The sequence below is a fragment of the Macadamia integrifolia genome, unplaced genomic scaffold, assembly GCF_013358625.1.
Source record: "Macadamia integrifolia cultivar HAES 741 unplaced genomic scaffold, SCU_Mint_v3 scaffold262, whole genome shotgun sequence".
Lineage (NCBI taxonomy): Eukaryota > Viridiplantae > Streptophyta > Magnoliopsida > Proteales > Proteaceae > Macadamia > Macadamia integrifolia.
The window spans coordinates 57,906-83,433 of NW_024868838.1; the positions used below are offsets into that span (position 1 = coordinate 57,906).

A 25,528-nucleotide genomic window follows, 5' to 3' on the forward strand; every position below is an offset into this window, starting at 1 on the left:
CAAAATGAGTGTGTATGTGCTCTTCAAGACTTACTAATTGTGGCAATGCCGGACTGGAGCAAACTCAAAATCTTTTTACAGCACTATTCCACTTGTTGAACCATGTTTCTGATCTTCATTATTAACCTAGAGTGCCGTCGCTTCGCTTGCCTCTGACAAAAATGTCTGGGATGCTGTGATGCAAAATGAGAAAGTCATGGAGTTCTTCCAAACTCAGCAGACCAGTAAGAATTGATTCATTTAACCGGTTGTATGACTCTTTCACCAGACCTCTCGAAAGTCCACTGCAGCTTGTTCATAACTCCCTTGTTCTATTGCAGGTGCCCTTTCCCATGACATGGATGTGAATGACAAGGAATCAGCGGCATATAATGAATTTAATGACCGGGAATCAATAAAGAAAATGGATTATGAGTCTGATGGGGAATCTTCTGGAAGCTCTGCAAGCAGGTTCATGGGCTTCATGGAAAACATCAAGTTTACAGCAACAGAGATGGTGAAGAATGTGTCTGATTTCATCCAGAGCCTCTTTGGTGGTCTTGGTGCAGGAAATGCGTCTGCAGATGAGAAGGGCAGCGCCAGCAGTGGAGTGCCCATGGACAAGGTAATGGGAGCATCCTTCATGGGATTGGCCGTCTTAGCGATTATGGTGGTGGTGCTGAAGCGTGGGTAGATACTACTTGCTTATAAATTAGCCGACATTACATGTATAATCTCTTTTCCAGACTGACTTGCTCTAAAATGCTCTCTCTGTTGCCTGTTGGGTAGTTGATTCCTGCAGTTTTCGATTTATCCTACAATACACATATACAATACATGTTTATAGTCAATGATGTAAATGTTTATTTAAGCCTTCCTAATTGTCGTTATGATTCATGGATTTATTAGATCTGAATACTCCTTCTAGCTATGTGCTCTACTCATGTGAAGTCTTACCATCTGAGGCCCTATGTATTGCTTGGTTTCCGATAAATCATTTGGTACCAATTCAGTGCTGTAGTCTGTTGGTAGCTTATTAACCTGAAATTGGAAAACTGTTACTGTATGCTTCATCTCCGTTGCCGCTAAGTTCCTATTTTAGGAAAGATCAAGGCTCTTCTAGACGGAATGAGTGCAACTCTACACCTATTGATAATATGCCAAACTATCAACATTGGGCTTTTACTTTGCTAGCAAAAAAACATCACATTATTCTGACACTTCCACGGAATATAGAAAGAGATGCCAAGCACATATATGATACTATGCTTATCAGATTTAGAAATACTAGGATTTAAAAGGATAGAATTCAAAAGCCCTTGGATATTAGATGTCATGAGTTCTGATCTTAGACCTATAGGCCCAACAGCCAAGTTCGTCTTGGAGTGACTCTGATGGTTTGCACAAACTTTTCTCTAACAATTTCTCTAACAATAGTATTAAATCGTGGCTTTGGATCGTTATTTCCATTTCTCTTTATTTATTTATTTATTTATGTTTATATGTTTCTATTCTTACCCCATTTTTGTTTTTGGCCTACTAAGGATTTGGTCATTTCGCTACAAAGTTTAGCTTCCTCGATAATGTATAAACAATTAAAAATTTGGAACTCTACCCCATGCTGGATGTTTTAAGTTATTTTGATTAATGATTTTGTGTTCTTCCCATGAAAAAAAAAAATCGAGAATTCATTGGAGAGAAAAACATGCTATTATATTACAATTAAACAACAATGAGGATCTGCAACAATAATTTAGCAAGTCTATTCTTAACTCATAGCTAGAACACAGAAACATATGAAACTTTGTGAAAAAAAAAAAAGAGCTTCGTATTTAAAGTTCTCCTACAGTTATTACACACATTCCAAACCAACCATCTAACTGGAATCTGTGCTAAAAGTTCCAGTTTTATTGAATGGGTAAAACCAGAAATCCTCATAAAAAACACTAAAGCTTAGAGTGATATTTACAATACCATAGTTATATCATTAGGAAATAGTAATAAACTAAACTGACATTCCACAGTCTATTACGGTTAATAGATCAACTCTTTCCTTTTTTTATTTTTATTTTTATTTATTTATGTATTTATTTATTATATTTTTTGTAAACGGTTAATAGATCAACTCATTAACATATACAATTCCGTTACCGATGAGCATGGAAAGAATTTTAAAATTATTAATGAAGAGATCCATGGATTTGCCATTCGCCATATAAATATTATTGGCTCAGACTAATTGAAGACACACTAGCTATTAAAAAAGAGAGAATTTTGACAATACTATTCTAAATCTTAGACTACCTTTTAGTTATGGAGGGACGGAAGCAGGCTATTGTGAGAAAATTAAATGTCTTCCTTTCAATAACTTAGTCCAAAGACTATTAGGTTGTGTGACAATACGTCAAGTCAACTTTAATACCATGCCTTATGTATAAAAAATTTCTATAGGGAGACAGTGAGTGGTAGTGAACATCAAATGGTTGCAGTATATGCCAAAACCCTTTCAGCCATGGATCCTCACTACCACTCACTCCTAAACAGAAGAGGATTTAAATTCGTGCCTTATTGTGTGGAAGGATGTATACTTTTTGTTTGATGGGGAGGTTCTTGATATAAATACTGTCCATAACTTTCTAAATTCATTCTTCAATCTAAGGTTATGTTTGATATGTAAGAATATTCTCTAGAATATTTTCTATTATTGTCCCATATACCAATTAGGTTATTGACCGATACTAATCTCATAGAATTGGATTCCAAATAGAAAACCCACTCCTTGTCAAATTAGGGAATAGAGTCCTATCCTATTTGCACACCTTGATGGGAGGGTGCAAAACTTTACATAACTCTAGGTCCTCCTCTTACCCTAACGTTAATCTCATTATTGGTTCCATCACCAAGAGAGCATTAAGGGAGCTAGTGGGAGAAACCTAGAAAATCCATTGTGTTCGTGATCGGGATTGCAGGAATAAAGATACAGGAAGAATATAATGGCGGCAAATTTTTCACAGTCAATGGTGAACGGTATGCGTCGACTCTTATCGTTTAATTTTGTGATTCAATGATTGTATCATTGTATGGCAAGATCCTATCTATTGTTATTAGTAAGAATAACATCCTTCAAGTGGTATCAGAGCTGCATGGTTACGTCAATACGTTCTTGAATCACATGGAGAGTACTGTTCATGTATAGTACCCATTTTATGTTAAAGAAGGTGGGTGTAGTTAGGTTCACTGTTTTATAGCACTGTTCATGAACAGTACCGATTACTGTTCACGGTACTGTTCATGAACAGTGTCGATACTATTCACAATACTGTTCATGAACAGTGCCGATTACTGTTTATGACAGTACTCGACCCATATTATGTTTGTATGATCCGATTGATCGGATTGGCTTGAATGGGATGAATTGTATTAATTTTGATATTAATCCATATAATTCATAACCAATATTATACGAACAGTTGTAAAATCTTCTTAATGTTATTTGTATGGGACTCACAAGTATTGAAAAGATTTAAACTCTAATTGTAAATTAGGGTTTATTTGTTATACTTTATCCAAGGGTTTATTTTGTATAATGTAATTTAGGGTTTTGGGTTTGTGGCACCCTACTTAAAAAAAAAAAAAAAAAAAAAAAAAAAAAAAAAAAAAAAAAAAACCATATAAGGGGTTTAATAAACTAAACCCATTGTGAAAGCCCATATTATGGGATTTAATGAAATAAACCCATTATGTAAGCCCATCTTCTCTGTATGCCTTATTTCTGATTCTAATCATAATAGATATGGTTTCTTTGTACTCTATACTTAAGTTTGTATATATTTCATGGGTTGTACATCTATTTCTACTTATACTCTATATTACCAACTGAATTTATATTTTTTTAAAATACTTTTATGATAGAAATAGATGTTGTCTATGTCTTTCTGCATTATTTTAGAATACCTATGATGCTTGGATGACAATTTATGTTAAATTTAAATTGAAAGTGTATAATTCTCAATTTTAAATGCGTTTAGGGCATCAATGATTATGTGATTAAGTTGAATGGGAGTATCCATAGGTACACATTTTTCTTGATCACAATAATTATATATATTGGCCTTAAACATAATCGTATCACACATTCAATTTAAATTTCAAACTTTAGGGTCTTATGATGATCGTTATGTAACGGTCAAGATAAAATGGGAATATCCGCAGGTATACATTCTTGATTGACTGCGTTGATCTATATATGATAGTTTAACAGTTAAATGGGATGGGAATATCCACAGGTATACATCTTATTTGACCATTTTGATGACTTAAATTTTTTACCCTAATGATGTCTTCCATCTAATGTAAAGTGAACCATTAGCGTGTTACCATCTCGATCCCACAGAATAGATTGTAATGATGCAATAGGTTACTTTTCTAGAATTTTAATATTCTATTACTGAAACTCAAAGCATGATGATTGATATGCATGTTTTGGAGCATTCAAGATCCACTACAATACAAATAAATATAAGTGGACTCTGAATGAACTTCAGAGTATGTGCGTCCAAGAGGAAAGGAGATTGAATGATGAGGGAGGCTAGGAGGTCAATTTTGTATCCAACCAGAATAAAAGGAAGAGAGGAAATTTTAGAAAGAACAATGCATCAAAGCAAGCCTCCAATCCAAAGTCTGATGACAAAGAAAAGAAAACTGACAAGTTGAAGTGTTTCTTCTGTAAGAAAGTAGGACACCTTCAGAAAGATTGTCAGAAACGCAAGACTTGGTTCGAAAAGAAGGGTAATGATTCTACCCTAGTGTGTTTTCAAACCAATCTTGTTGATGTTCCTTGTAATACTTGGTGGATTGATTCAGGAGTAACTGTTCATATTTCTAATTCTATGCAGGACTTTCTTACGACCCAGAAACCAAATCAAAGTAAGAGCGTCGTCTACATGGAAAACCGGCAAGAGTCTGAAGTTCGATCCATCGGCACTTATAGACTCATTTTGGACATCGGATTCCAATTGGACCTTATGGATACTCTTTATATTCCTTCTATTATTAGAAATTTAGTTTCATTATCGAGACTTGATTGTGAAGGTTTTAAGTTTAATTTTGGTGATAAGGTTGTAAACATTTTTAAAGATACCAATCTAGTTTGCACTGGATATTTATGTGATAGTCTTTATAAACTTAATTTGGATTTTAATTTTTCTAAATCCATTCTTGCACTGCATGTGAATGTTGGATCAAAGCGTAAATCCAACAATGATGATTCCTCATCCCTATGGCATAGACGTTAGGTCATATTTCTAGACCTAGAATGGAGAGGTTAGTGAAGCATCAAATATTGTCAAATCTAGACTTCACTGATTTCACCACTTGTATAGTTTGCATCAAAGGTAAACAATCTAAGACAAATAAAGTTGGTACCAAAAGGACCAATTCACTTCTTGAATTGATACACACTGATATTTGTGGCCATTTTGATCCTTGTATAACTGGTGAAAAGTATTTCATCACCTTCATTGATGATTACTCACGATATTGTTATGTCTACTTATTAAAGGAAAAATCTGATGCTTTAAATGCTTTTGAAGTGTTCTGTGCTGAAGTCGAAAATAAGTTAGACAAAAATATTAAAACTGTGAGATCTGATAGAGGAGGTGAATATTATGGTAGACATACTGATGTAGGGCAAAGTAAAAGACCATTTGCCCGATTTCTTAAGTTGAAGGGTATAACTCCCAAATACACAACTCGTGGTACACCTGAACAAAATGGGGTTGTAGAAAGACACAATCGTACCATCACAGATATGGTACGTAGCATGATGAGCAACTCCTCATTGCCTGAATTCTTGTGGAGTGAAGCATTAAAAACAACTATGTATATCTTGAACCGGGTTCCTAGTAAGTCAGTTCCTAAAACTCCTTATGAGTTATGGAATGGAAGGAAACCTAGTTTAGGGCATTTACATGTATGGGGCTGTCCTGCTGAAGCTAGATTATACAATCCACATGAAAGAAAACTTGACCCTAAAACCATAAGTTGTTACTTTATTGGTTATTGTCAGTGGTCAAAGGGTTACAGGTTTTATGCACCAACACACAGTACCAAAATTGTGGAAACTCGAACTGCTAGATTCTTAGAGGATGGGAACATTAGTGAGAGTGAGAAACCACGTAATGTGGTATTTGAAGAACATCAAATTTCTTTACCGACTTATGTACATCGTGATAACATTGTTGTTCCACGGGTGACTATTCATAATGATCTAGTGGAACAACAAACTATAGAAGATGTACATATTCATCATGATGATGTTGTCCCACAGGTAACTATTGAAAATGATCCTATGGAACAACAAACTATTGAAGATGTATCACTCCATGATCTAGTTACCACTGATAATACTATGAATGTTTCTCAACTGAAAATTCAAGGAAGACCTCAGAGAATTCGAAGTTCTGCTGTTCCTGATGACTATATAGTATATCTCCAAGAATCAGAGTTTGATATTGGAATCAAGAATGACCCATTAACCTTTTCACAGGCCACAAATGATAATGATTCTCTTAAATGGGTAGATGCCATGAAAGATGAGATGAAGTCCATGAGTGACAATGATGTCTGGGATCTCGTTCAATTACCAACGGGCTTTAAGGCGATTGGCTGTAAATGGATATTTAAAACTAAACGCGATTCGAAGGGTAATATTGAGAGACATAAAGCTAGACTAGTTGCAAAGGGATTCACTCAGAAAGAAGGCATTGATTACTATGAAACCTTCTCTTCTGTCTCTAAGAAGGATTCTATGAGAATCATATTGGCATTAGTAGTTCATTATGATCTAGAGCTTCACCAAATGGATGTGAAAACTATATTCTTGAATGGGGATTTAGATGAGGAAGTCTACATGAACCAACCTAAGGGATTTAGTGATCAAGGAAAGGAAAATCTAGTGTGCAAACTTAAGAAATTCATATACGGACTTAAACAAGCTTTCATACAGTGGTATATTAAATTTAACTATATCATTGTTTCCTTCGGATTTGTTGAGAACACCTTTGATATGTGTATATATCTGAAACTTAGTGGGAGTAAGTTTATATTTCTGATCTTATATGTGGATGACATTTTACTTGCTAGTAATGATTTTGTTTTGTTAAGTGATACAAAGACCTTTCTTTCTAAGAACTTTGAAATGAAATATATGGGTTTAGCTTCTTTCGTTATAGGCATTGAGATATTTCGTGATAGATCTCGTCGGATACTTGGGCTATCACAGAAAACCTATATTAACAAAGTTTTAGAAAGATATGACATGATAAATTACAAATCAGGTGTTTCTCCCATTATCAAAGGAGATAAGTTCAGTCTAAATCAATGCCCAAAGAATGATCTGGAAATAGCACAAATAAAGGATATTCCCTATTCTTCCGCAGTAGGGAGTCTTATGTATACAATGACTTGTACAAAGTCGTATGTTAGGCAGATATGTGAGTAATCCTGCCATGGATCATGGGGTTGCAGCAAAGAAGGTGATGAGGTATTTAAAGGGGACTAGGGAGTACGTGCTTACTTACAGAACATCTGATCGGTTAGAAGTGATCAGATATTCAGACTCTGATTATGCAGGATGCCTCGACAGTAGGAAATCTACATCAAGATACATCTTTCTACTTGCTGGTGGAGCGATTTCTTGGAAGTCCAAAAAATAGACTTGTGTCTCTACTTCTACTATGGAAGCAGAGTTTGTGGCATGCTTTGAGGCCACATCTATGGCAATTTGGTTACGGAACTTTATCTCAGGACTTCGAGTTGTCAACACCATTTCAAAGCCGCTGAGAATGTATTGTGACAATGTTGCTACCATATATTATTTCAAGAATGATAAGCATTCAAATAGAGCGAAGCATATTGGAGTAAAATATAATTTTGTGAAGGAATCAGTTCAGAAATAAGAAGTGTCTATTACACACATCAAGACAAATTTAATGATTGCTAATCCTATGACCAAGGTATTAGCGCTTAAACACTCTACAGATCTTGTAATGGACATGGGTTTATGTAAAATTTGATGTAATGGTCATATTATGTTAGACATTTTTACTTATTTATTTAAATGATCATGATATTTGTTGTTTTCGAATATTTCTCACTTTATTATCGTGTGTACACATTTTATTTAATATATGTGAGATATTATGTTGGACCATTTAGTTATAGACTTTTCTAGTCTATTCTTACTTTTGCACCTGTTTGGATGAAGTTATTAGTGTTGTGACTATGGAAAGGAGTATGTCGTTAAATGATGTATAACCGCCATGATCCACATTAGTAGTTTTGTTCAAATATAGTATTATGATTGTGATGACATAAAGTTGATGGGTTTACTTTCAAATACTGCAGTATAATGTTAGAATCCAAATTATATTTGAGATTATAATTATGTGGTCATATGGTTCAAGTGGGAGATTGTAAGAATATTCTCCATTATTGTCCCATATACCAATTGAGTTATTGACCTATACTAATCTCATAGAATTGGATTCTAAATAGGAAACCCACTCCTCGTTAAATTAGGGAATAGAGTCCTACCCTATTTGCACACCTTGATGGGAGGGTGCAAAACTTTACATGATAGGACTCTAGGTCCTCACCCTAACGTTAATCTCATTATTGGTTCCATCACCAAGAGAGCATTAAGGGAACTAGTGGAAGAAATCTAGAAGATCCATTGTGTTCGTGATCGGGATTGTAGGAATAAAGATACAGAAAGAATATAATGACGGTAAATTCTTCACAGTCGATGGTGAACTGTATGTGTCGACCCTTATCGTTTAATTTTGTGATTCAATGATTATATGGTAGGATCCTATCTATTGTTATTAGTAGGAATAACATCCTTTATGATATGCATGATGAAATATATTACATTCTACATCTATGTATTTCAAAGAAATTATATCAAACACAGCATAAATAAATTAACCACACAAGAAATAGCCACCCTGTAAGTCAATTCCATATTATAAAAAAGGAGTGGGAAAAAGAGATTACAAAATTTGTTGTAACCAGCTAATTACAAACAGATTTGATTTACTTTTGGACCATACATGGTCAAACACAGTCAACGCTTCAGTCATGATCATGAATGACACCTTTAACATATTTTTTATTCCCGCCTATGGTCTAAAAAGATTCATGTTAGTCAAGTTTTTATGCCTTCGGCAAATGCTATTGGCCACAATTTGAGGCCATGCCAGTCTGTCACCAGGAAACTCCCCTTCTATCCTTAATGTAATCTTATAATTGTAACCACTCTCGTCTTTCTCTTATCTTATCTCATCCTCTTGTTGTAAGAGCTCTTTATTACCGGGGGCGAGGGGGAAGACTTTTATGTTCAATAGGGTGGATCCTGCACTAGCATTGGTCAATGACAACATTTGGGAAAGTCTCGACATGGTGGAATTTTATATTTTATAAAGGTTTGAATCTGGGAACATGCCAGATAAGTTTCAAACAAGTATTTTCTATCCAAGAACAATCCTTACGTCCAAACATAGGGGCTTGTGCCTAGGGGTTATCAAGCACATGATAAAAAATCTTACATTCATAACATGTAATGATAAAAAATTTGATGAAAATAATTTAAAATTTAGAGACTGAATCAGTATTTATCGTTGTAAAGGAAAGATGTCCAATATTAAAATCAATGAATAACTAATTATTAAGAAGATAACTAATGTTGAAATCATAAAATGAACCCGACTTATTATCAATTACTCATTTAATTATTCAACTAATTTTCTATAGTGAACAAACAGACCAACGGAAGTATTACTACAATTTACAAATTAATTTTTCTATTCATAACCTCATATTCATTTATTTGTAACAATTTTCCTTACAACAAAAATTATTCTCACTAATATTGTAAGACTCTCATAATTAATTCACCTATTTATAACCTTGTAATCACTTATTTTTTTATATGGCATCAGAGCTCACCAGACCAATGTCCCCTTCCATAAATGGTTTCCACAAATTCTTCTTCCACTACCTCTTCTGCCGCTATTATTTTCCCTACCAATATTATTCAATTGTCCCATGTTAACTTGATCGTACCAACCACAGGGAAATCTCAGCTAATTCCTCTCCTCAGGATCCACCATTCGATAATATAATTGGAACTTTACCCATGCCCTCCTCAATATTTCTACTCTTTATCCTCTTCCAGCTCATCTTCCATCTCTGACACCCCCTCCAATCCCTATTCTCCTTGAAGCATAAACAGGATCAAATTATTCTCATCTACATCATTTCATCTCTAGGGAACATGCTGCTCTTCCTTGGTCTCTCCCCACCTCTAAATCTCTAATGCCATTTGGTCGGGCTATTAACCAGATTTTTGTCTCTCAATCCCAAGCTTGTGTCATGCAACCATGGTTTCAAGTAGGGGTATCAATCGTTCGGGTTGAGTCGGTTTTAGGCGGGCTTAATCGGGTTTGATAAGCCTATGTCCTCAGATCGTTACTTACCTATTCAAGGATTGACTCAATTTTGATCAGTCTTAAGTCAGGCTCAGTCAAGTTCCTAGCTTTAATCAAACTTCTCCTAATTAGTTTGATTGGATCAGGCCTTAAATAGAATAATGTACTAATAAAGTTTTAAACAGACCTTAAACAATCTTTACATTTCTTAGATATCAAATCCTTTAATCTATTTTGTTAAATCATCAACAATTTTGATAAGACATTACACTTAATTACATTCAATAATTGATAAAAAAAATCAATACATATACTCTTTTTTTTCCTAAAAAAAATCAAAATATATATATAAATGATTAGGATAAAATGTGTCAGTTCAAGTCAGGCCGATTAGAAGACCCATCGACTTTTATCCCTTGCACTGTGTATTACCTGTTTATAAACAGGCCGAGCTTAGGCTTGACATGTTTAGTAATTGATATAAGCCCGACCGATCTTTAAACGGTGAAAAATCCAATTATGCGGGCTTGGCCAATATCAATACCTGATCGACCTAATTCGATTACCCAAATCATTTAAGAGGTAAAACTGTAAAAAGGTATTTTTTTATTTTTTTATTTTTAAAAGAAGGGCAAAAATGATCTATGCACACCAATACTTAACAAATAACTAAATTCCTTGCATCCAATTGAACCAATACTTACCTCAAGAAGAATTGCATTAATGGTTTCAATGCACACGGGATCAGATCGGTATCGGTCAGCTTGAAAAGCAATATGATACTGCTACGAATAGCCTCATTTCGGATATGTCTGCCCCTGGTTTTTCTAAAAAATCTTCTTTTTTTTTTTCTTCCTGAATTGCTGGGACCACTACCGTGAAAGTAGCACATCAACAATGATCTAAGAGAGAGAGACAGAGAGAGAGACTGAGAGAGATGATGGTCAGAAATCATAGAAGGTAAAGATAAGCTTAAAAGGGTTTATATAGAAAACTAATCAGTGGTTTCTTATTACACATGAGAGGATGAGAGCTGAGACACAAGAGGAAAGAACAGTAATGAGGAATGAACTAAACAAAGAAGGAACATGGAGCTCATGTTTTTATCTTATTTACAGAGTGTGACGAGAACTTAGAAGCTCCTCCTATTATCTATTAACTAGCGAGATCAGCGATGTTCACACTCCAGAGGAGTAACAGGGAACCTTTCAGAATCCGTGCAATAATCGTAGACAAGATGATTAGCCCTGACCCACATCAATTGATGGCTTTGATGAAGACTCAGTTCTGACATCACAGGATGATCCCACCAGTAACCCTTATCACTCGCACTACACCTCTTCGCATTCTCGTCGGCAGCTACAGCGACGGGGCACTCGCAGGCGTTGATGTCGAAGCCCTGGTAGGAAGCCACGAAGGGGGCATGGGTCCAGTCAGTTTTAACCCTTCCTCCCTGTGTAGCCCAATCGTCGGCGTTCCATATGGAACTGTAGACACCCATGGCTTGGTCTTTTGGGAACGCTATTCCTTGTTTCTCTTTGTTTGTGAACGCACGTATCGGTGTCTCGTCCACCAAGAACACCACTTGGCGTTGGTTCCAGAGGAGTGAGTAAGAGTGGAAATCTTTGGTGGGATCGAACCAGAGGTTCAAACGCTGCTCTCTGTTACCCACTCCGTTCACGTATATGTTCGTCTGAACTAGATAAGGCTCGCCGGTTGTGTTCCCCAGAAACTCAAAGTCGAATTCGTTGTGATTTGGACCATCTGATGACATCTGTAAGAAATTTATGTGAGACCATCTTCTTCAACATTCAAATAGATAAAAACCCAGAACCAGAACCCAGAAATTCACAGTTTGGAAAATGATATTACAGAGAAATCAGAAAACAGACTGAGATATGTATTAAACTTCAATTTCTTGGTTCTTACGTAAAATGCAGTTACAGTTCCTGCAGAGTCTCCTTCAACGAGTTTGATCTGTATTGTTGTTTTCCCAAACATATACTTGCTCTTCGAAGCAAATCCAGCACCTAAATCAACAATTGCAGACTTCGTTAACAAATGGAAAAGGAAAATACAAGGAAAGAAACCAAAGCGCAAGGAAAATATGGTCCAAAAACAGATAAATCAAAACCAAATAGCCATGAAAGGAACTGAAAAGAGATAACCAGAATGGGAAACCTCAAAGAAACAGAGAAGCGTAATGAAAGGCTTAACTTAAACTAATAGCTCAAGATGAGTGAAGAACAGAGCAAACGTGAGCCAAAAGCAAAAGAGAACAGAAATTGACAGTGTGGGAAGCAGAGACACGATCAAAAGGAAAGAAACACTCACAGTAGAAGCAGAAATGTCAAAAAGATTGGACGGAGAAGATGTAATTGAAGGAAGAAACAAGAAAAAGGCGAACTAACCAGAATAATTATCAAGCTTAAGCTGAAGCTGTTCTCCTTGGTAAACGAAATGGTCGAGTGCCCAGCTCGGCTGGAAGAGCTCATCGAACTTGGAAGCAGTCACTAACCCAACCAAAACGATAACAGAAAAACTGAAAAACAAGAACGTGATCATCGAAGAAGAATAAGATGAAGACGAAACCGCCATTGCAGTTCAGTAGCTGAGTTGGGTATTTCTTATTTGAATCCCTTCAGCTCTAAAGCTTCTGAGAATTCTTCGTCGGAGCTAAGCTTTTATAGCCTCTTGGGTGCTTCCCTGACAAGCGAATCGCTTCTTCTATACTCCAAACTCACTCCCTGCCATGTCAGCAACCATTTAACACGTCATAGACCACGTAGGACTTAAGGCAAAAAAATATCTAGAACTAGCCGTTGTTGCCACGTCTCTGAGCTGGTCACGGCTGGCGTTGTGGGACTATACAAATGTACGACCTGTTAAAAAAAGTGGGTGTCAGATATTGGATCAATTGAAACTTGGAACATTACAGCTGTCTTGAGAGTGTCCAGTTGGCAAAAAAGGATGGTAAAGGAACAAAGTTTGGGAGTGGGGACTGTGGAAAAGATGTAATAAGTTGGTTGGGGCCTTGGGGGTGTGGGGGTGGGTAGTGTGTGTCAGTGTGAGAGTGTGATGTGTGAATGGGACAATGTCCTTTCCTTTTCTTTATACTTTTGCTGATGTCAGAAGCCAGTTGGCATAGGCATGCGCTCTAATTATATCTTGGCCCTCTCTCTCTCTCTCTCTCTCTCTCTCTCTCTCTCTCATCTTTACTGTTTACTCACAATATTTAAATCCAATGCGTCTTTTCCCATACATCGTTCGACGTACCACATTAACTCTCTGGATCGTATTCTCTCTTTTATCTTCTTTTGGGTATCACAAGTCACACCATTCACCATTATTCACCATTCACCCGATCAATTTTGGAGTAGAAAAGCCATGTTTGAACGATGGTGAAAAGGAAAAGATATCACTGTCCGGAGGCGTGGCTGCTGCATCAGCGTGAGTCAATGGAAATGTATACGGAAGCATCATTAAGGTGACATTTTTTTTCAACTTTTTTATTCTTTTCTCTCCTCTTGTTTAAGGCTGTGTTTGGTAGTCATGAGAAGAAAAGAAAATTGTGGTTTTTTTTTTTTTAATTTAAGGAATTCTCATTAAATTTGGTATGTCTTGAATCAATAGAAGATTCATTTTTTTAATTTTAGAATTCACTTTGGAAATAGTAAAGATTTTTTGTGCTGCTAATAAAAAAGTTTTGCCTCAAATAGAAGAAAATACAAAAAACTTTATATTTTTTCTTTTCATTTTTTTTTATTTCATTTCATTTCTTCTCTTTCCTTTTCTTCTCTTCTATTTTTTGGGTTATAATTTCTTTTCATCCTTTTCTTTTCTTCTCTTTGCTACCAAAGACAACCTAAAAGTAGAAAAATCCACTGATTAGGGCAAGAAAAATAGAAGAGATGGGACAGTGTGGGAGAGAAGGAGAGATAGAAAGAGGGTGGATGAATTACAAGTTTGTTATGATGGAGAAAATGAAATAGTTATTGTGTGTTCCGTTTTTAGTGTTTCATAATTTAGCGAGGGTGCAGCATATGTTACATTCTATTAATCTATTGGCATTTATAATATGATTACTGTCATTAGATTTATTTTATCTTTCCTTTCTTCTTCTTTTGGCAACCAAATATTAAGGAAATCTTTTGTAATTTTCTTTTTATTCTTTTCTTTTTCTTTTTCAAGAATCTTGTTCTTTATTTCTTCTTTTCTATTCATTTCTCTCCCACTTAACACAACCTCTCTCTCACTCTCTCTTTTTTTCTTTTTTTCTTTTTTTTTTTTTTTTTCTTTTTTTATATAGGCAAGTAAGCACAATCCACAACAAGATCAACCTCCATTGATTGATTATGATTCAGTCAGACAATGATAGAACTGTTTTAACTCTAGAAAACAAGTTGAATTGCAAAAATTGGGATTAATATTCACCAATTATTATTCAAATTAGTTAGTTCAACTGATCAAAATTTTTTTCTTAGGGTAGAAAGAACCATGTTAGTCTGATGTTGTCTACAACAGGGCATGAGGTCAATCTAAGAACGCACGAAAACATCTTCAGCTCATGAGGTAGAGGGTAACGTAGTCTTTTCATGTCTTCTTGTGTTTGGGCATAGGCAACACCAGACTAATAAGGTTCTTTTTTTTCTCCATAATGTCTTGGGAGAAAGATTGCAACACCGGAAATATTTTTCTCTCATATGATTTTTTTTTTTTTATTTCTTTCTTTCGCTGATTCTAAAAAATGTGAATTCCATAAAAATGAAAACTTTTTTCATGACTCATTGGTATGATTTGCAAATTCATCACCATACTAGCAGCATGGAACTGTCTCCCTAATGTTTAATCTTTATTATTATTTATTTACTTTTAAATAAGACTTTACCTAGTGTAAAAACTAGAACTTGAAATTTCGTTGAAAGTCAATATGTTAGAAACAATGAAGGGCTAATAATACAAGGAGAAGAGTATAATAAATGATGATTTGTACATAACTGAGTTGGACTATGGAATTCACATACAACTAACATAGTGTTTGATTTCTACCACCATTCACCATCTGAAGTCTACATTGATAATGGGAATATTTCACCATTTAGATGAAGTTACCAAAGTTATCAACCGTAGACACTTTGGGTCTGTTTGATAACGTTTCAAGAAAGGCGTTTCTGCCATTTCTGTGTCCAGAAATGACATAAACGGAACAAAAAGCGTTTGATAAAACTGTTTCGTTCCACTTGTTTTTAGAAATATAAATTGAAATTTCTACCTATTTATGGTTCAAGAAACGACTTAGGCGAAACAAGTTATACTTGTCGCCAATCTTTGGCTGGTTATTATCAACTTCTAGAAACATGATTTATCAAACACCTTCAATTCCGTTTCTGTTTCTAGAAACGAAAATTTATGTTTCTGTCGTTTCTTGAAACAGAAACGGCATAAACGTTATCAAACGGGCCCTTTGTTTACATCACCAAAAAAACAAAAAAGTTACTTTATTTACCATAAAAACACTATAGATATTTCTCTTTTTTCTTTTTTGATATAACACTGTAGATATTTCAAGTCATTAGTTTGAAGAGTTAGCACGCCCGGAGGAAAAATGATGTGAGATTGAACCCTAAGACTGTGTTTGGTAGCCAAGAGAAGAAAATAAAAAAATACACTTTTTGTACTTTTTTCCTTGCGTTCAAAATTTTTCTTTGCACTTGGTATGCCTTCACCAAAATGAAGATTCCCTTTTCAAATTCAAAATTTTTCTTGGGAATTGTGAAATTTTCTTTTGTTCCCCCCCAAAATTTTCTTGCCTAAAAACACAAGAAAACATGAGAAAATATGAAAACATAATAAGACAAAAAATGAATTATTACACAATGATTTCCTATGTGTTTATCTCTCTATTAAAATTCAAAATTTTGTGAATTTTTTTCTTTTCTTCTCTTAGTAACCAAACATACGTACTCTTTTTTATTTTCTCACCATTTCTTCTCTTTTCTTCTATTTTCTTTTCTTTTTTTTTCTAGATTCTTTTTTCTTTTTTTTTTTTCCTTCTCTTGGCTACCAAACATAGCCTAATGTATACATATATGAGTGGATGAACATATGTAAGAAGTGGTGGCAATAGGATAGTAGAGAGAAGGATGATTTATTGTTTATTCTTTAGTGGTGTATGGACAATTAACTATTGTATAATACTTGAGGCTGAATTTTATTTTTATTTATTTATTTATTTTTGTGGAGGGCGGTGAAACTCAATATATGTACTCTCATCGAAAAAAGATGAACCTAAAGCAAATATCCTTGAATATTTATAGGCAAATTAAATGTCTGTACTGGTCATTTAATTGCCTATGAATTAATGAATGAAGTTTGTACTGCTCATTTAATTGCTATTGTATCAAAGAAAGAGAAAATTTCATGATTACCTACTTTCTTTTGTTTTTTTTTTTATAAAATTACAAATTAAAGTTTTAATTAATAAAATATCCATATTCAGGTTTGAGTTTACAAAACTAGTCAAAATAATGATTCTCCTTCATCTTCCATATACAATTAGGTATTTTTGTTAACTAAAACTTTGAATTGATAGTTTTATAAACCTAAACCTGATTTTGGGTATAACTGAAACATTGAATCGATAGTTTTGTAAACCTAAACTTGATTTTGGATAGTTTTTTAAATGAAATTTTGGATGTATAATTTTGTAAAACGAAACCAAAGTGGAAAATCATGTAATTTTTCCTTAAATAAATTTCATTCTATTATCAGAAAAATAAATTCATTCATTTTTTTGGGTAAAAATAAACTTCATTCATTTTACCAACAAAATTAATCACCCAACAAATTTGTTTGCGTCCAACTGTAGTGTGACACATGAAAATAAAATTGATGAATTAATAAGTTGAGACCAATATGATGCGCTAAGATAAGTTTATGTGCTTAATAATCATATCATATAATAAGTTAATTGATTTTTTTTTTTTTAAATTAAGTGAAAGATGCACTGACTATATATATATATATATATATATATTGTAAATAAAACCGTTGATCTTTCAGTCCCCCTTACTGGGTGAGGAATTGGCTATGCTATGCTTAAGCGATTTTAGAATCTTTTGATGCATCTTGAGAGAAACTAGTTGTAAATGTCTTACGGAGCATCACAACTATTCCACTTCTCTTTCAAACGGTTGTGGATGATTTCCCACATATTATTTCTTATTTCTTGGAATATAATTTCTTTTTGTGCCTAGGGAATACAACTCATTAACAGACTCTTTAGCTAGGATGGCTTCGTCCTTTAAGAGTAGAATGGTTTGACCAAATTCTATTATGTGGTTGATAGAATTTTGCAATTCACCATGTACAAGCTCCGCTTGATTTAATGAATATTTTTATGTTTGTTAAAAAATAAATATATATATATATATAAACATAAATTGATATTTTTATGTTTGTTAAAAAAATAAATAAATATATATATATATATATATATGAAAACATTACCAATTTAGGAAAACCATATTCCATTAAAAAAAATCAAGAAAACCATGCCTAAGGGGGGAATTTGGTGTATACAAAAACGTAAGAAAACTTAAATCACCTACTTGGATATCAACCTTCCGATCAGAATCTCAGACAGAATTTTTTAGACACATATAATAAAAAGAGTTGAAATGCTTTAAAAATAAGGAGAAAAAAAAAAGTACATGTTGTTGGTCTGTATTTTCCCTTCACAATCTCTCTCCTTTTTAAATATACTATTTTGTTCCTCACCATTGGTTTGATATGTAAGATACCAAAATAAGTGGGCAATGTATGCATTGTTATCTTTACAAAGTAGAAATGTAAAGGGATCTAATACGGATCAGATGTGACCGGATATGGGAATGACGAGGTACCCCTAAACGGATACGAAAATAGATTGAATTCGTATTTTGGACTATCCGTTTACAACTCTAACTTGTGTAATCTGGAGCTTCCTCCTCAATCCACTAAGTTGTTTTATCTATTTTCGTTATTCTCTAGAACCTATCTAAATTTCAAAAACCTTCAAATCATTAATTAATTATCTAATCGGATTGGGTAATTATTTTCTCAATAATTTAGATCCTGAGATCTTTTGCCCGAATACAAATACTCCTAAACGGATACAAATACAAGTTGAATTCGAATTTTTGACTATTCGTTTGCAAAACCTACTAAAAAGAGGGAGAAAAACTTGAGAGCCAGCATGCCCCTATACCAAACGTAGAAGGAGCAAAATGATCACCTTACCCCTTGAGTGCATTTGCCTTGAATGAAAATGTCCAAAATGCGGATCTAAGACTGATACCTCAAACCATGAGTTAAAATGGTCAAAAGGCCGATGCACAAGATTGTATGTATCAAATAATTATGAGTGAGAACAAACTTTGATTTTGAATGGATGTTTCACCATATCACGACTTTTTTATAGTGGAAACTGGAAAGGCATATCACATTTATCATGAGTTCATAGCTGTGTCTGCATGGAAAAGAGAGAGAATAAGCATTATTGGAGGACGCAAGGACATGGACCACGCAAGGTAAAGGTGTCAAAACTCTTTTTAATATAAAAGCGTCAACACTCAAAAGAGGTGATTCTGAATAATTGGGACTTGGGACTTAGTTGTCAGTTATCGAATTTATATCTGAATCTATGCGATGTCAATTTGAAATTAATTTGTATTGGTCTGGATCGGTTAATTTATCATATTCTTTATAAAACAAAAAATAGATTTAAGTTACATGTCCTACCTATTTGCATGTCTCTATGTTTAGGAATAGATGGGCACAAAGAGATAGGATCCCGCTCTTTTCTTGAGCGTTCATCTCTTAGGTCTCACCAATAGTTATCTGGGTGAGAGCCACATGTTTAGACAAGGATCTAACGGTTCTCGATGCTTTGCTTTTCATGTCTTTGTTATTGTCTCGTTCGCCGTGCCTCTTTTCAAAGCATTGGATCTTCGCCTGGACATATGGCATTCCCAGATAGCTATGGGTCGATCTAGGCGATGGACACTCAGGAGAAGAGCCGAATTCCAAAGAGTCTAGGCTGCATCCCCACTTAGATCCCTCTGCTTGTCCTTTATTGGCCTGCATATTGGTGAAGTGACTTGCATGAGTAAATAGGGTTCTCTTACCTGCAAGTGTATATGCATCTTAAATTGATCCTAATGGTTCCTAATTGGTATTTCAATTCTGAATAGATTGGGAAGCCTATTCCAAAATCGTCCCAAATCATTTAATGATTGATCCCAAAATTAACTCTTAAATATTTTGGAAACCATATGGGGACTTCTAAATTGTGAATTCTCCTACCCCCATCCCATGGCCCGTTAGAATTCACTCCACTCTTCTCCATTTTGATGGAAGAATATCTATAACCATCTGTTTATGTAATTTAACCGGCTCGGTCAAGTTTAATCGGGTCTTTTGGCTTGCTCTGTAATCATTTGTTTATGTAATCTAACAGGCTCAGTTGGGCTATGGGCTTTAATCTAGCTTCTAGTAATCAGGGCTAATCGATTTTTAAATGGACTAATGCACTATTAAAGTCTTGAACGGATTTTAATTGGCTTGAACATTAAAAATTTTAATATAGTTGTTAAATCATCAATAATATTTTAACAATTTAAACCCTTTGAAGAGGCACTCTTCCTCATCTCATGTGTGTAGGGGTTCCATAACTACATTTATATACTGTACTTTTATAAAAAATTGTGCCATGTTAATAAATAAAAAAAATACTAATAGTTGAATTGTGCTTAGATAATTAGGAACAACTGAGGTGGTGTGTAAAAATCTCATGTTTATCAAGATGTTTGAATTCAAGGCTCCTGTTAGAGTTTTAATCAGATTAACCAATTTGAATCGATGTAGTCAACTCCATTTAATTAAAAAAATATTTCATAATTATTGTTGAAATCAACCGGACCTGAAATTGAAACCCGAGGCAAGACGAAGTGGAGTCCGGTTGATGCCCAAAACAGTGCGCACGTGAAAGGAACCACGGACTCTTGGAAGGAGAAAAGCCCAAAGGAGAGGATCGAATTGTTGAAAAGCGAGGTGTGACGGCCGTGATGCGAGAGGTTTCCTTTTAAAGAAAAGGATCGAAAAGCCTCACGTGAAAGCTATTCTTTAGGTATTTCTTCTTTTCTTCTTATCTTCTTTTCTCCTGATTGTATTTGGTTAATCAATTCATAAAGTAGTTATGAATCTGAAGAGGAAGACACTGTGGACAACGTTTGCTTCTTTTGTTTGGTTACGCTATTATATACACAAGAAGATGGTGTTCAACGATGAAACAGGAATGGAGTACTGGAGGTGGAGACTGGAGACGCGAATACTTAAACTTTTTCTCGATTGCCGTCTTTTCGTTGGCTCCTATGTTCGATTTTCTCGATGGATTTCGATAGCGTTTTTCGGGTGCGGAAGTGGGAGCGGTGAGAGCGCTTGATTTCTATCGGTCATCCCAGTCGGGACTCTCACTGACTTTTTGTCCTCCGCGAGGTGACGGTACACCAACCCCAACCACTTTAATGTCCAAACGTGACTACACCACAGGACAACAACAACAAAGTAGGAAAATATTATACTTCCCCTTTTCCCTCACCCCAAAAAAATTATCATCCTTTTTTGTCCCGGTTCAAATTTTTTCTACCTCATCCTTTATCGTGTTTTGTCATTGTTTGAGGAATTAGATCGGTATCAGCTTATATTGATTCTAAGGCTGAGTTTGATAGTCATTTAGTTTTAAATACTACGTTTTGTGTAAAAATAGAAGTTTCAATTTATGTTTCAAAATGTCATTTTAAAACAAAAAAATGGTGTTTAGTGAACTTGTTTCAATAATGAATATCCTCATTGTTTTAACTTTTTTTTTTTGGAAACGTGATACGCACAAACTAACTGCCCAGCAAGATATTGACACATGGTGTCCAACAACAAGAGAAATTTGAAACACTAAGAAACTGAGAACTTCAGATACAAAGATAACGAGGAGACTTGAGTCCACCTTCAGTAATAGAGTCATAATAGGACTCCATCCGCCTAAAGGCAGAATGATCCCTAAGATTAGAATAATCTTTAGAGAAAGGGGAGACGTGCGAGATGGGATCCTTCAAAACCACCCCAAGCTTATTAGAAGCAGAGGGATGTTTCCCAATATGATTCAAAAGGATCTGATGCTATAAAAGAAAATTAAGGGGTTAGCTAGAGGTAAGCTCACTCAATCGCAATTACTCTCTGAATACTATTGCATGGGTCTCTAACTTAGACATCAGTGGATTAATCTTCGAGCCACCTCTGGGCCTCTGCCTTCTGTGTTCTTGCAGTATCGGCGTTCAACCTTCTACAGATTCTCAACAACAACAGAACAAAACTGAAAATAATGGGATGAGGTTTTGTTGTTCCATCATTTTACGTTTTTGGCATTTTTTTTTTTTTCCTTTTTTCATTAAAAAAAAAAAAAAAAAAAACTGAAAACTACTAAAGTTGACACCAAGTGTTTTATTTCGTTTTTATTTTTTTCATAGAATGAAATTTCTAGATGACTACCAAACGTAGCCTAATTCTTGATCAATATCATATCATGAATTGGCTCAGATGAAGGATAAAACAATAAGAAAAACATTTTTGTAATTAAATCTAGTGGTATTTGATCGCTATTAAATTTGAATCGACCTTAAATTCTATGTTCTCTAACTACGGTCCTGCAAAGAAACATGGTAAAATCGAACGAATCTAATTATTATTACTTACCAATTGTATAATCTCATCCACCCCTTAGTGGTTGGATGAAATTATTGTAGCAGTGTCGAAAGCATTTTGAATCTTTGTGTACCATAGTTGGAGTAATTATGAAATCATGAGGTCACTGTTGTTACCATTTTTCAAAAGAGTTATCCGGGGACTCAAAATGGAACTCTTCATCACATCCCAAGCTTCATGGCCATAGATATCTTCCTCCAATAATATATTAACCAAGACATCCCAAGATCTCTCTCTCTCTCTCTCTCTCTTGTGTGCCTGAGAGCTTATACAAGGATTGAGCTAATTTCATTTGGGGCTCATGTTCAAGCTGGGTAGGTAGGAGATTCATCAATAGTGGGTCGAGAGGAGAGAGAATAACAGTGGAAGAAAATAGAGAAAGATAATTTGGCATAGCCTATGCTGCTAGCTCATAGACAGTTTCCTCTTTTTACTTTGTTAGAATCAGGACTAGTACACGTGTAGAGAGAATGGCCGTTTCTTTTAGGGTGTAAGGGGAATAAAAGGGAAGAGAAGTGAAAATTTCATACCTAAAAAAGAAATATATGTAATCATTGCCCATGTGATTTTAACATTAACTTCAAATCATTCCATATTTGAGTATAAAATTTCACTTTACTTTGCATTTAAATCCCTTTGCTATAATATGTAAAATAAAAATTACATGTAAAATACATTATTACTAAATATGGTTAAAAAAATTAAATAGTTTATACAACATATGGGGTAATGACAAAACATTTCCTTTTAAAGTATGAAAATTTCACTTCCCTTCCCTTTAAATTTTCATTGCAACCAAATGGAACCATAGGGTTTCAGCTCAGGGCCACGCCGGTTTTGATTACACAATGTATCAAGCCATAAGCCCAAGTCCAAGCCCAAGCCCAATTCAGTCTTATCTTGGGTTTAATATTTTCAGCTTAAGCCCAACACTGGCCCCAAAAGAGGGAGAAAACAAAAAGCACTTGGATTGGGCTTTTTAACTATTGAAACACCCTGCCATTCCTACCAAAAAAAAAAAAAAAAAAACTACCATGTTTGATTATTAGATGGTGCAACAGATTGATGTTTGTGTATCGCTAACATACCGAAGATAATGGGCCTGGGTTATATTATTAGAACGTTTGATTGGTTTATTTATGGGAAAAAAAATCTAAAAGCCAGCGCAGTCAACATTGGGGGGTAAACTGACACTTCCATCCTCATAAAAAGAGGAATTTCTATCCCTATTTATATTTCTATTAGTCCTATTGGCCCGTGGACATCGTTGGACCACCTCACCTTTTAAGGAATCCTCACCCTTTATTGATTTAGTAATCAATTTCCTTTTTTTTTTTGGTAGAAAACATCATTACCTTGTCCCCTCCTTGAATGAAAAAAAAAGAAAGAAAAGCTTGAAGCCATAGGCAAAACAAATGATTCAATCTTTTTTTTTTTTTTTTTCTTTTTTCGATGTGCATATGAATTATAAAATCGAGTTTCCTTTCACCCATGGTGAATGAGGAATTCTTTCACCATGGACATCGGTACCATCGGATGGACATGGGGGTAGTTTTGACTTTGTCAATAGGGCCTGGGAAAATAATGATGATCCAAGAGTTCAATTTGTAGTCACTTCACTCATGGTGAATGAATTCTTCCTTCTCTATGGTTGAAGGCAAACTTTCACGTAAGTTATTTTCATCTGTTCTGAGTATTTAGGCATGGTTTAGTTCTTTTGGTCTATTTCAATGATTTTAAACAAATCGCATATTTTTTGGTGGGGGTGAATCAAAATGCATACTTTATTTTTTGGTAGATAGAGAATTTATTAATGCTAAACATGTGTACAACCAATAGCATCAAACAAGCAAAGGTCATGAAGCCATAGAGTGGAGATTGAACATGGCCTTCCGCCAAGACTTCTGCAATAACATTGATAGACTGTGGAATAAATTGAAAAGAAATTAAAATAAAAGAGGCTGAGAATCACCTCACATCATAAATGGTAGCAAAATGCCAAAATGCCAAAATGCCCAAATGCCCCCCCCCAAAAAAAAAAAAAATCCTCTATGATGAGTGGTGAGGTTCAGTGAGCATCCAACGGGTAGAAATACATGCCCGGGTCCTCCTAGTTGTTGGATGTTCACGCCACTTCACCGCTCGCCACAAAGGACCTGGACTCCAACAAAATGCATACTTGATAGAACCCAATTCAGCTCCCTTGTATGTGAAGCCTTCATGTATGGGGATTGTGGCAACAAGTGTTTTTCTGCTTTCATAAATGCCCCTCCATGTTGCCATTAAGAATGTTTAGAGGGGCAATTATAGAAGAAAAAAAATTTACACATTATCTTGAAACTGTATTTAAAGATTCATTACACTCCACACACAGGGACCTCATCCTGACTCCTGCTAACATGAGTTTGGAATTTCTTTTAAGGTTTTATTTGTTGATTTCAATTTGGCCATATAAAAGCCCATTTATGACTAAGATTCACCATAACAATTTTGTCAAAAGGCTGCCTAATGTCCAATCCAATAGATTTTCTAACTAATAAAGAAAAAATCCTATAGATTTACAATTCAAAATTTGTATTCATATTTTAATATTTGTATTTGGGTAAAACAATCTAAGTGTTTTGCCTTTGTTAACCAACCAAGGTGCACCAATATATCTTCCATGTGCAGACGAGACGTATAGGGTCCATACATTGTGGATATGTAAGCCTCAGAGTACCTTACTTAATAATGATGCATGCCAATACATGGAGTGTATTTGAATAAATTAGGTCTTAAATTTTGACAATAATTAATCTACACCACATAATATCCAATTAATCCTCATTCCGCATGGCACAATGAAGAAGTTTTTTAAGGTGAACATAAGGTGCTTTGATAAACTTACATAAGTAGGTTGCTCAAATGATTTTTTTCTTTTTTGAAAAGGAACTCTACGCGCTTGCGTGTGTCTATGCCTATACGTAGGAGGGCACACAAAAATTGTGCTACCCCCTCACCCATGCATTGTAGATGTCTCTACATGATCTCCCATTGGTTTTGTGCACTAGTGTAGTGGTGGCCACACAAGCGATTAGCATTCTCCTGCCCACATATATATATTAATTTAATTTGAAATAATATTTTATTTATGAGAAAAAGAATGCCATCCTATTGGTGGAGGCATACGCCAATGCACATACCAATGGGAGGAGGCACAGGAACATTTTTAGCACATGGTGGGACAGGGGGAAACATGGTCTTTCCATGCCCTACTATGTTTG

General features: G+C 34.9%; 2 protein-coding genes across 2 annotated transcripts; one reads left to right on the plus strand and one right to left on the minus strand.

The window, feature by feature from the left end:
- Positions 1–130: 130 nt before the first annotated feature.
- On the plus strand, positions 131–910 carry LOC122066881 (the record flags this gene model as incomplete). The annotated part of the gene is given in 2 exon segments (XM_042630705.1): positions 131–224; positions 321–910. Coding segments are annotated over 2 exon segments (447 nt in total), but the record flags the coding sequence as incomplete, so codon positions are not given.
- Positions 911–11,423: 10,513 nt separating this feature from the next.
- On the minus strand, positions 11,424–13,144 carry LOC122066865 (xyloglucan endotransglucosylase/hydrolase protein 9-like). The gene is made up of 3 exons (XM_042630692.1): positions 12,881–13,144; positions 12,399–12,499; positions 11,424–12,243 (listed from the first exon to the last, which is right to left on the minus strand). The coding sequence occupies exons 1-3, from the start codon at positions 13,065–13,067 to the stop codon at positions 11,638–11,640; spliced, it is 894 nt and encodes a 297-aa protein (XP_042486626.1). The 5' UTR covers positions 13,068–13,144; the 3' UTR covers positions 11,424–11,637.
- Positions 13,145–25,528: the final 12,384 nt, after the last annotated feature.

Excerpts from the sequence above, each read along its gene's own strand:
- LOC122066865 (XM_042630692.1), bottom strand. The coding sequence starts at position 13,067 with ATGGCGGTTTCGTCTTCATCTTATTCTTCTTCGATGATCACGTTCTTG. Across the intron at positions 12,500-12,880 it reads TAAGCTTGATAATTATTCTG|GTGCTGGATTTGCTTCGAAG; the intron begins GTTAGTTCGCCT and ends TTGTTGATTTAG. Across the intron at positions 12,244-12,398 it reads GAACTGTAACTGCATTTTAC|ATGTCATCAGATGGTCCAAA; the intron begins GTAAGAACCAAG and ends AATTTCTTACAG.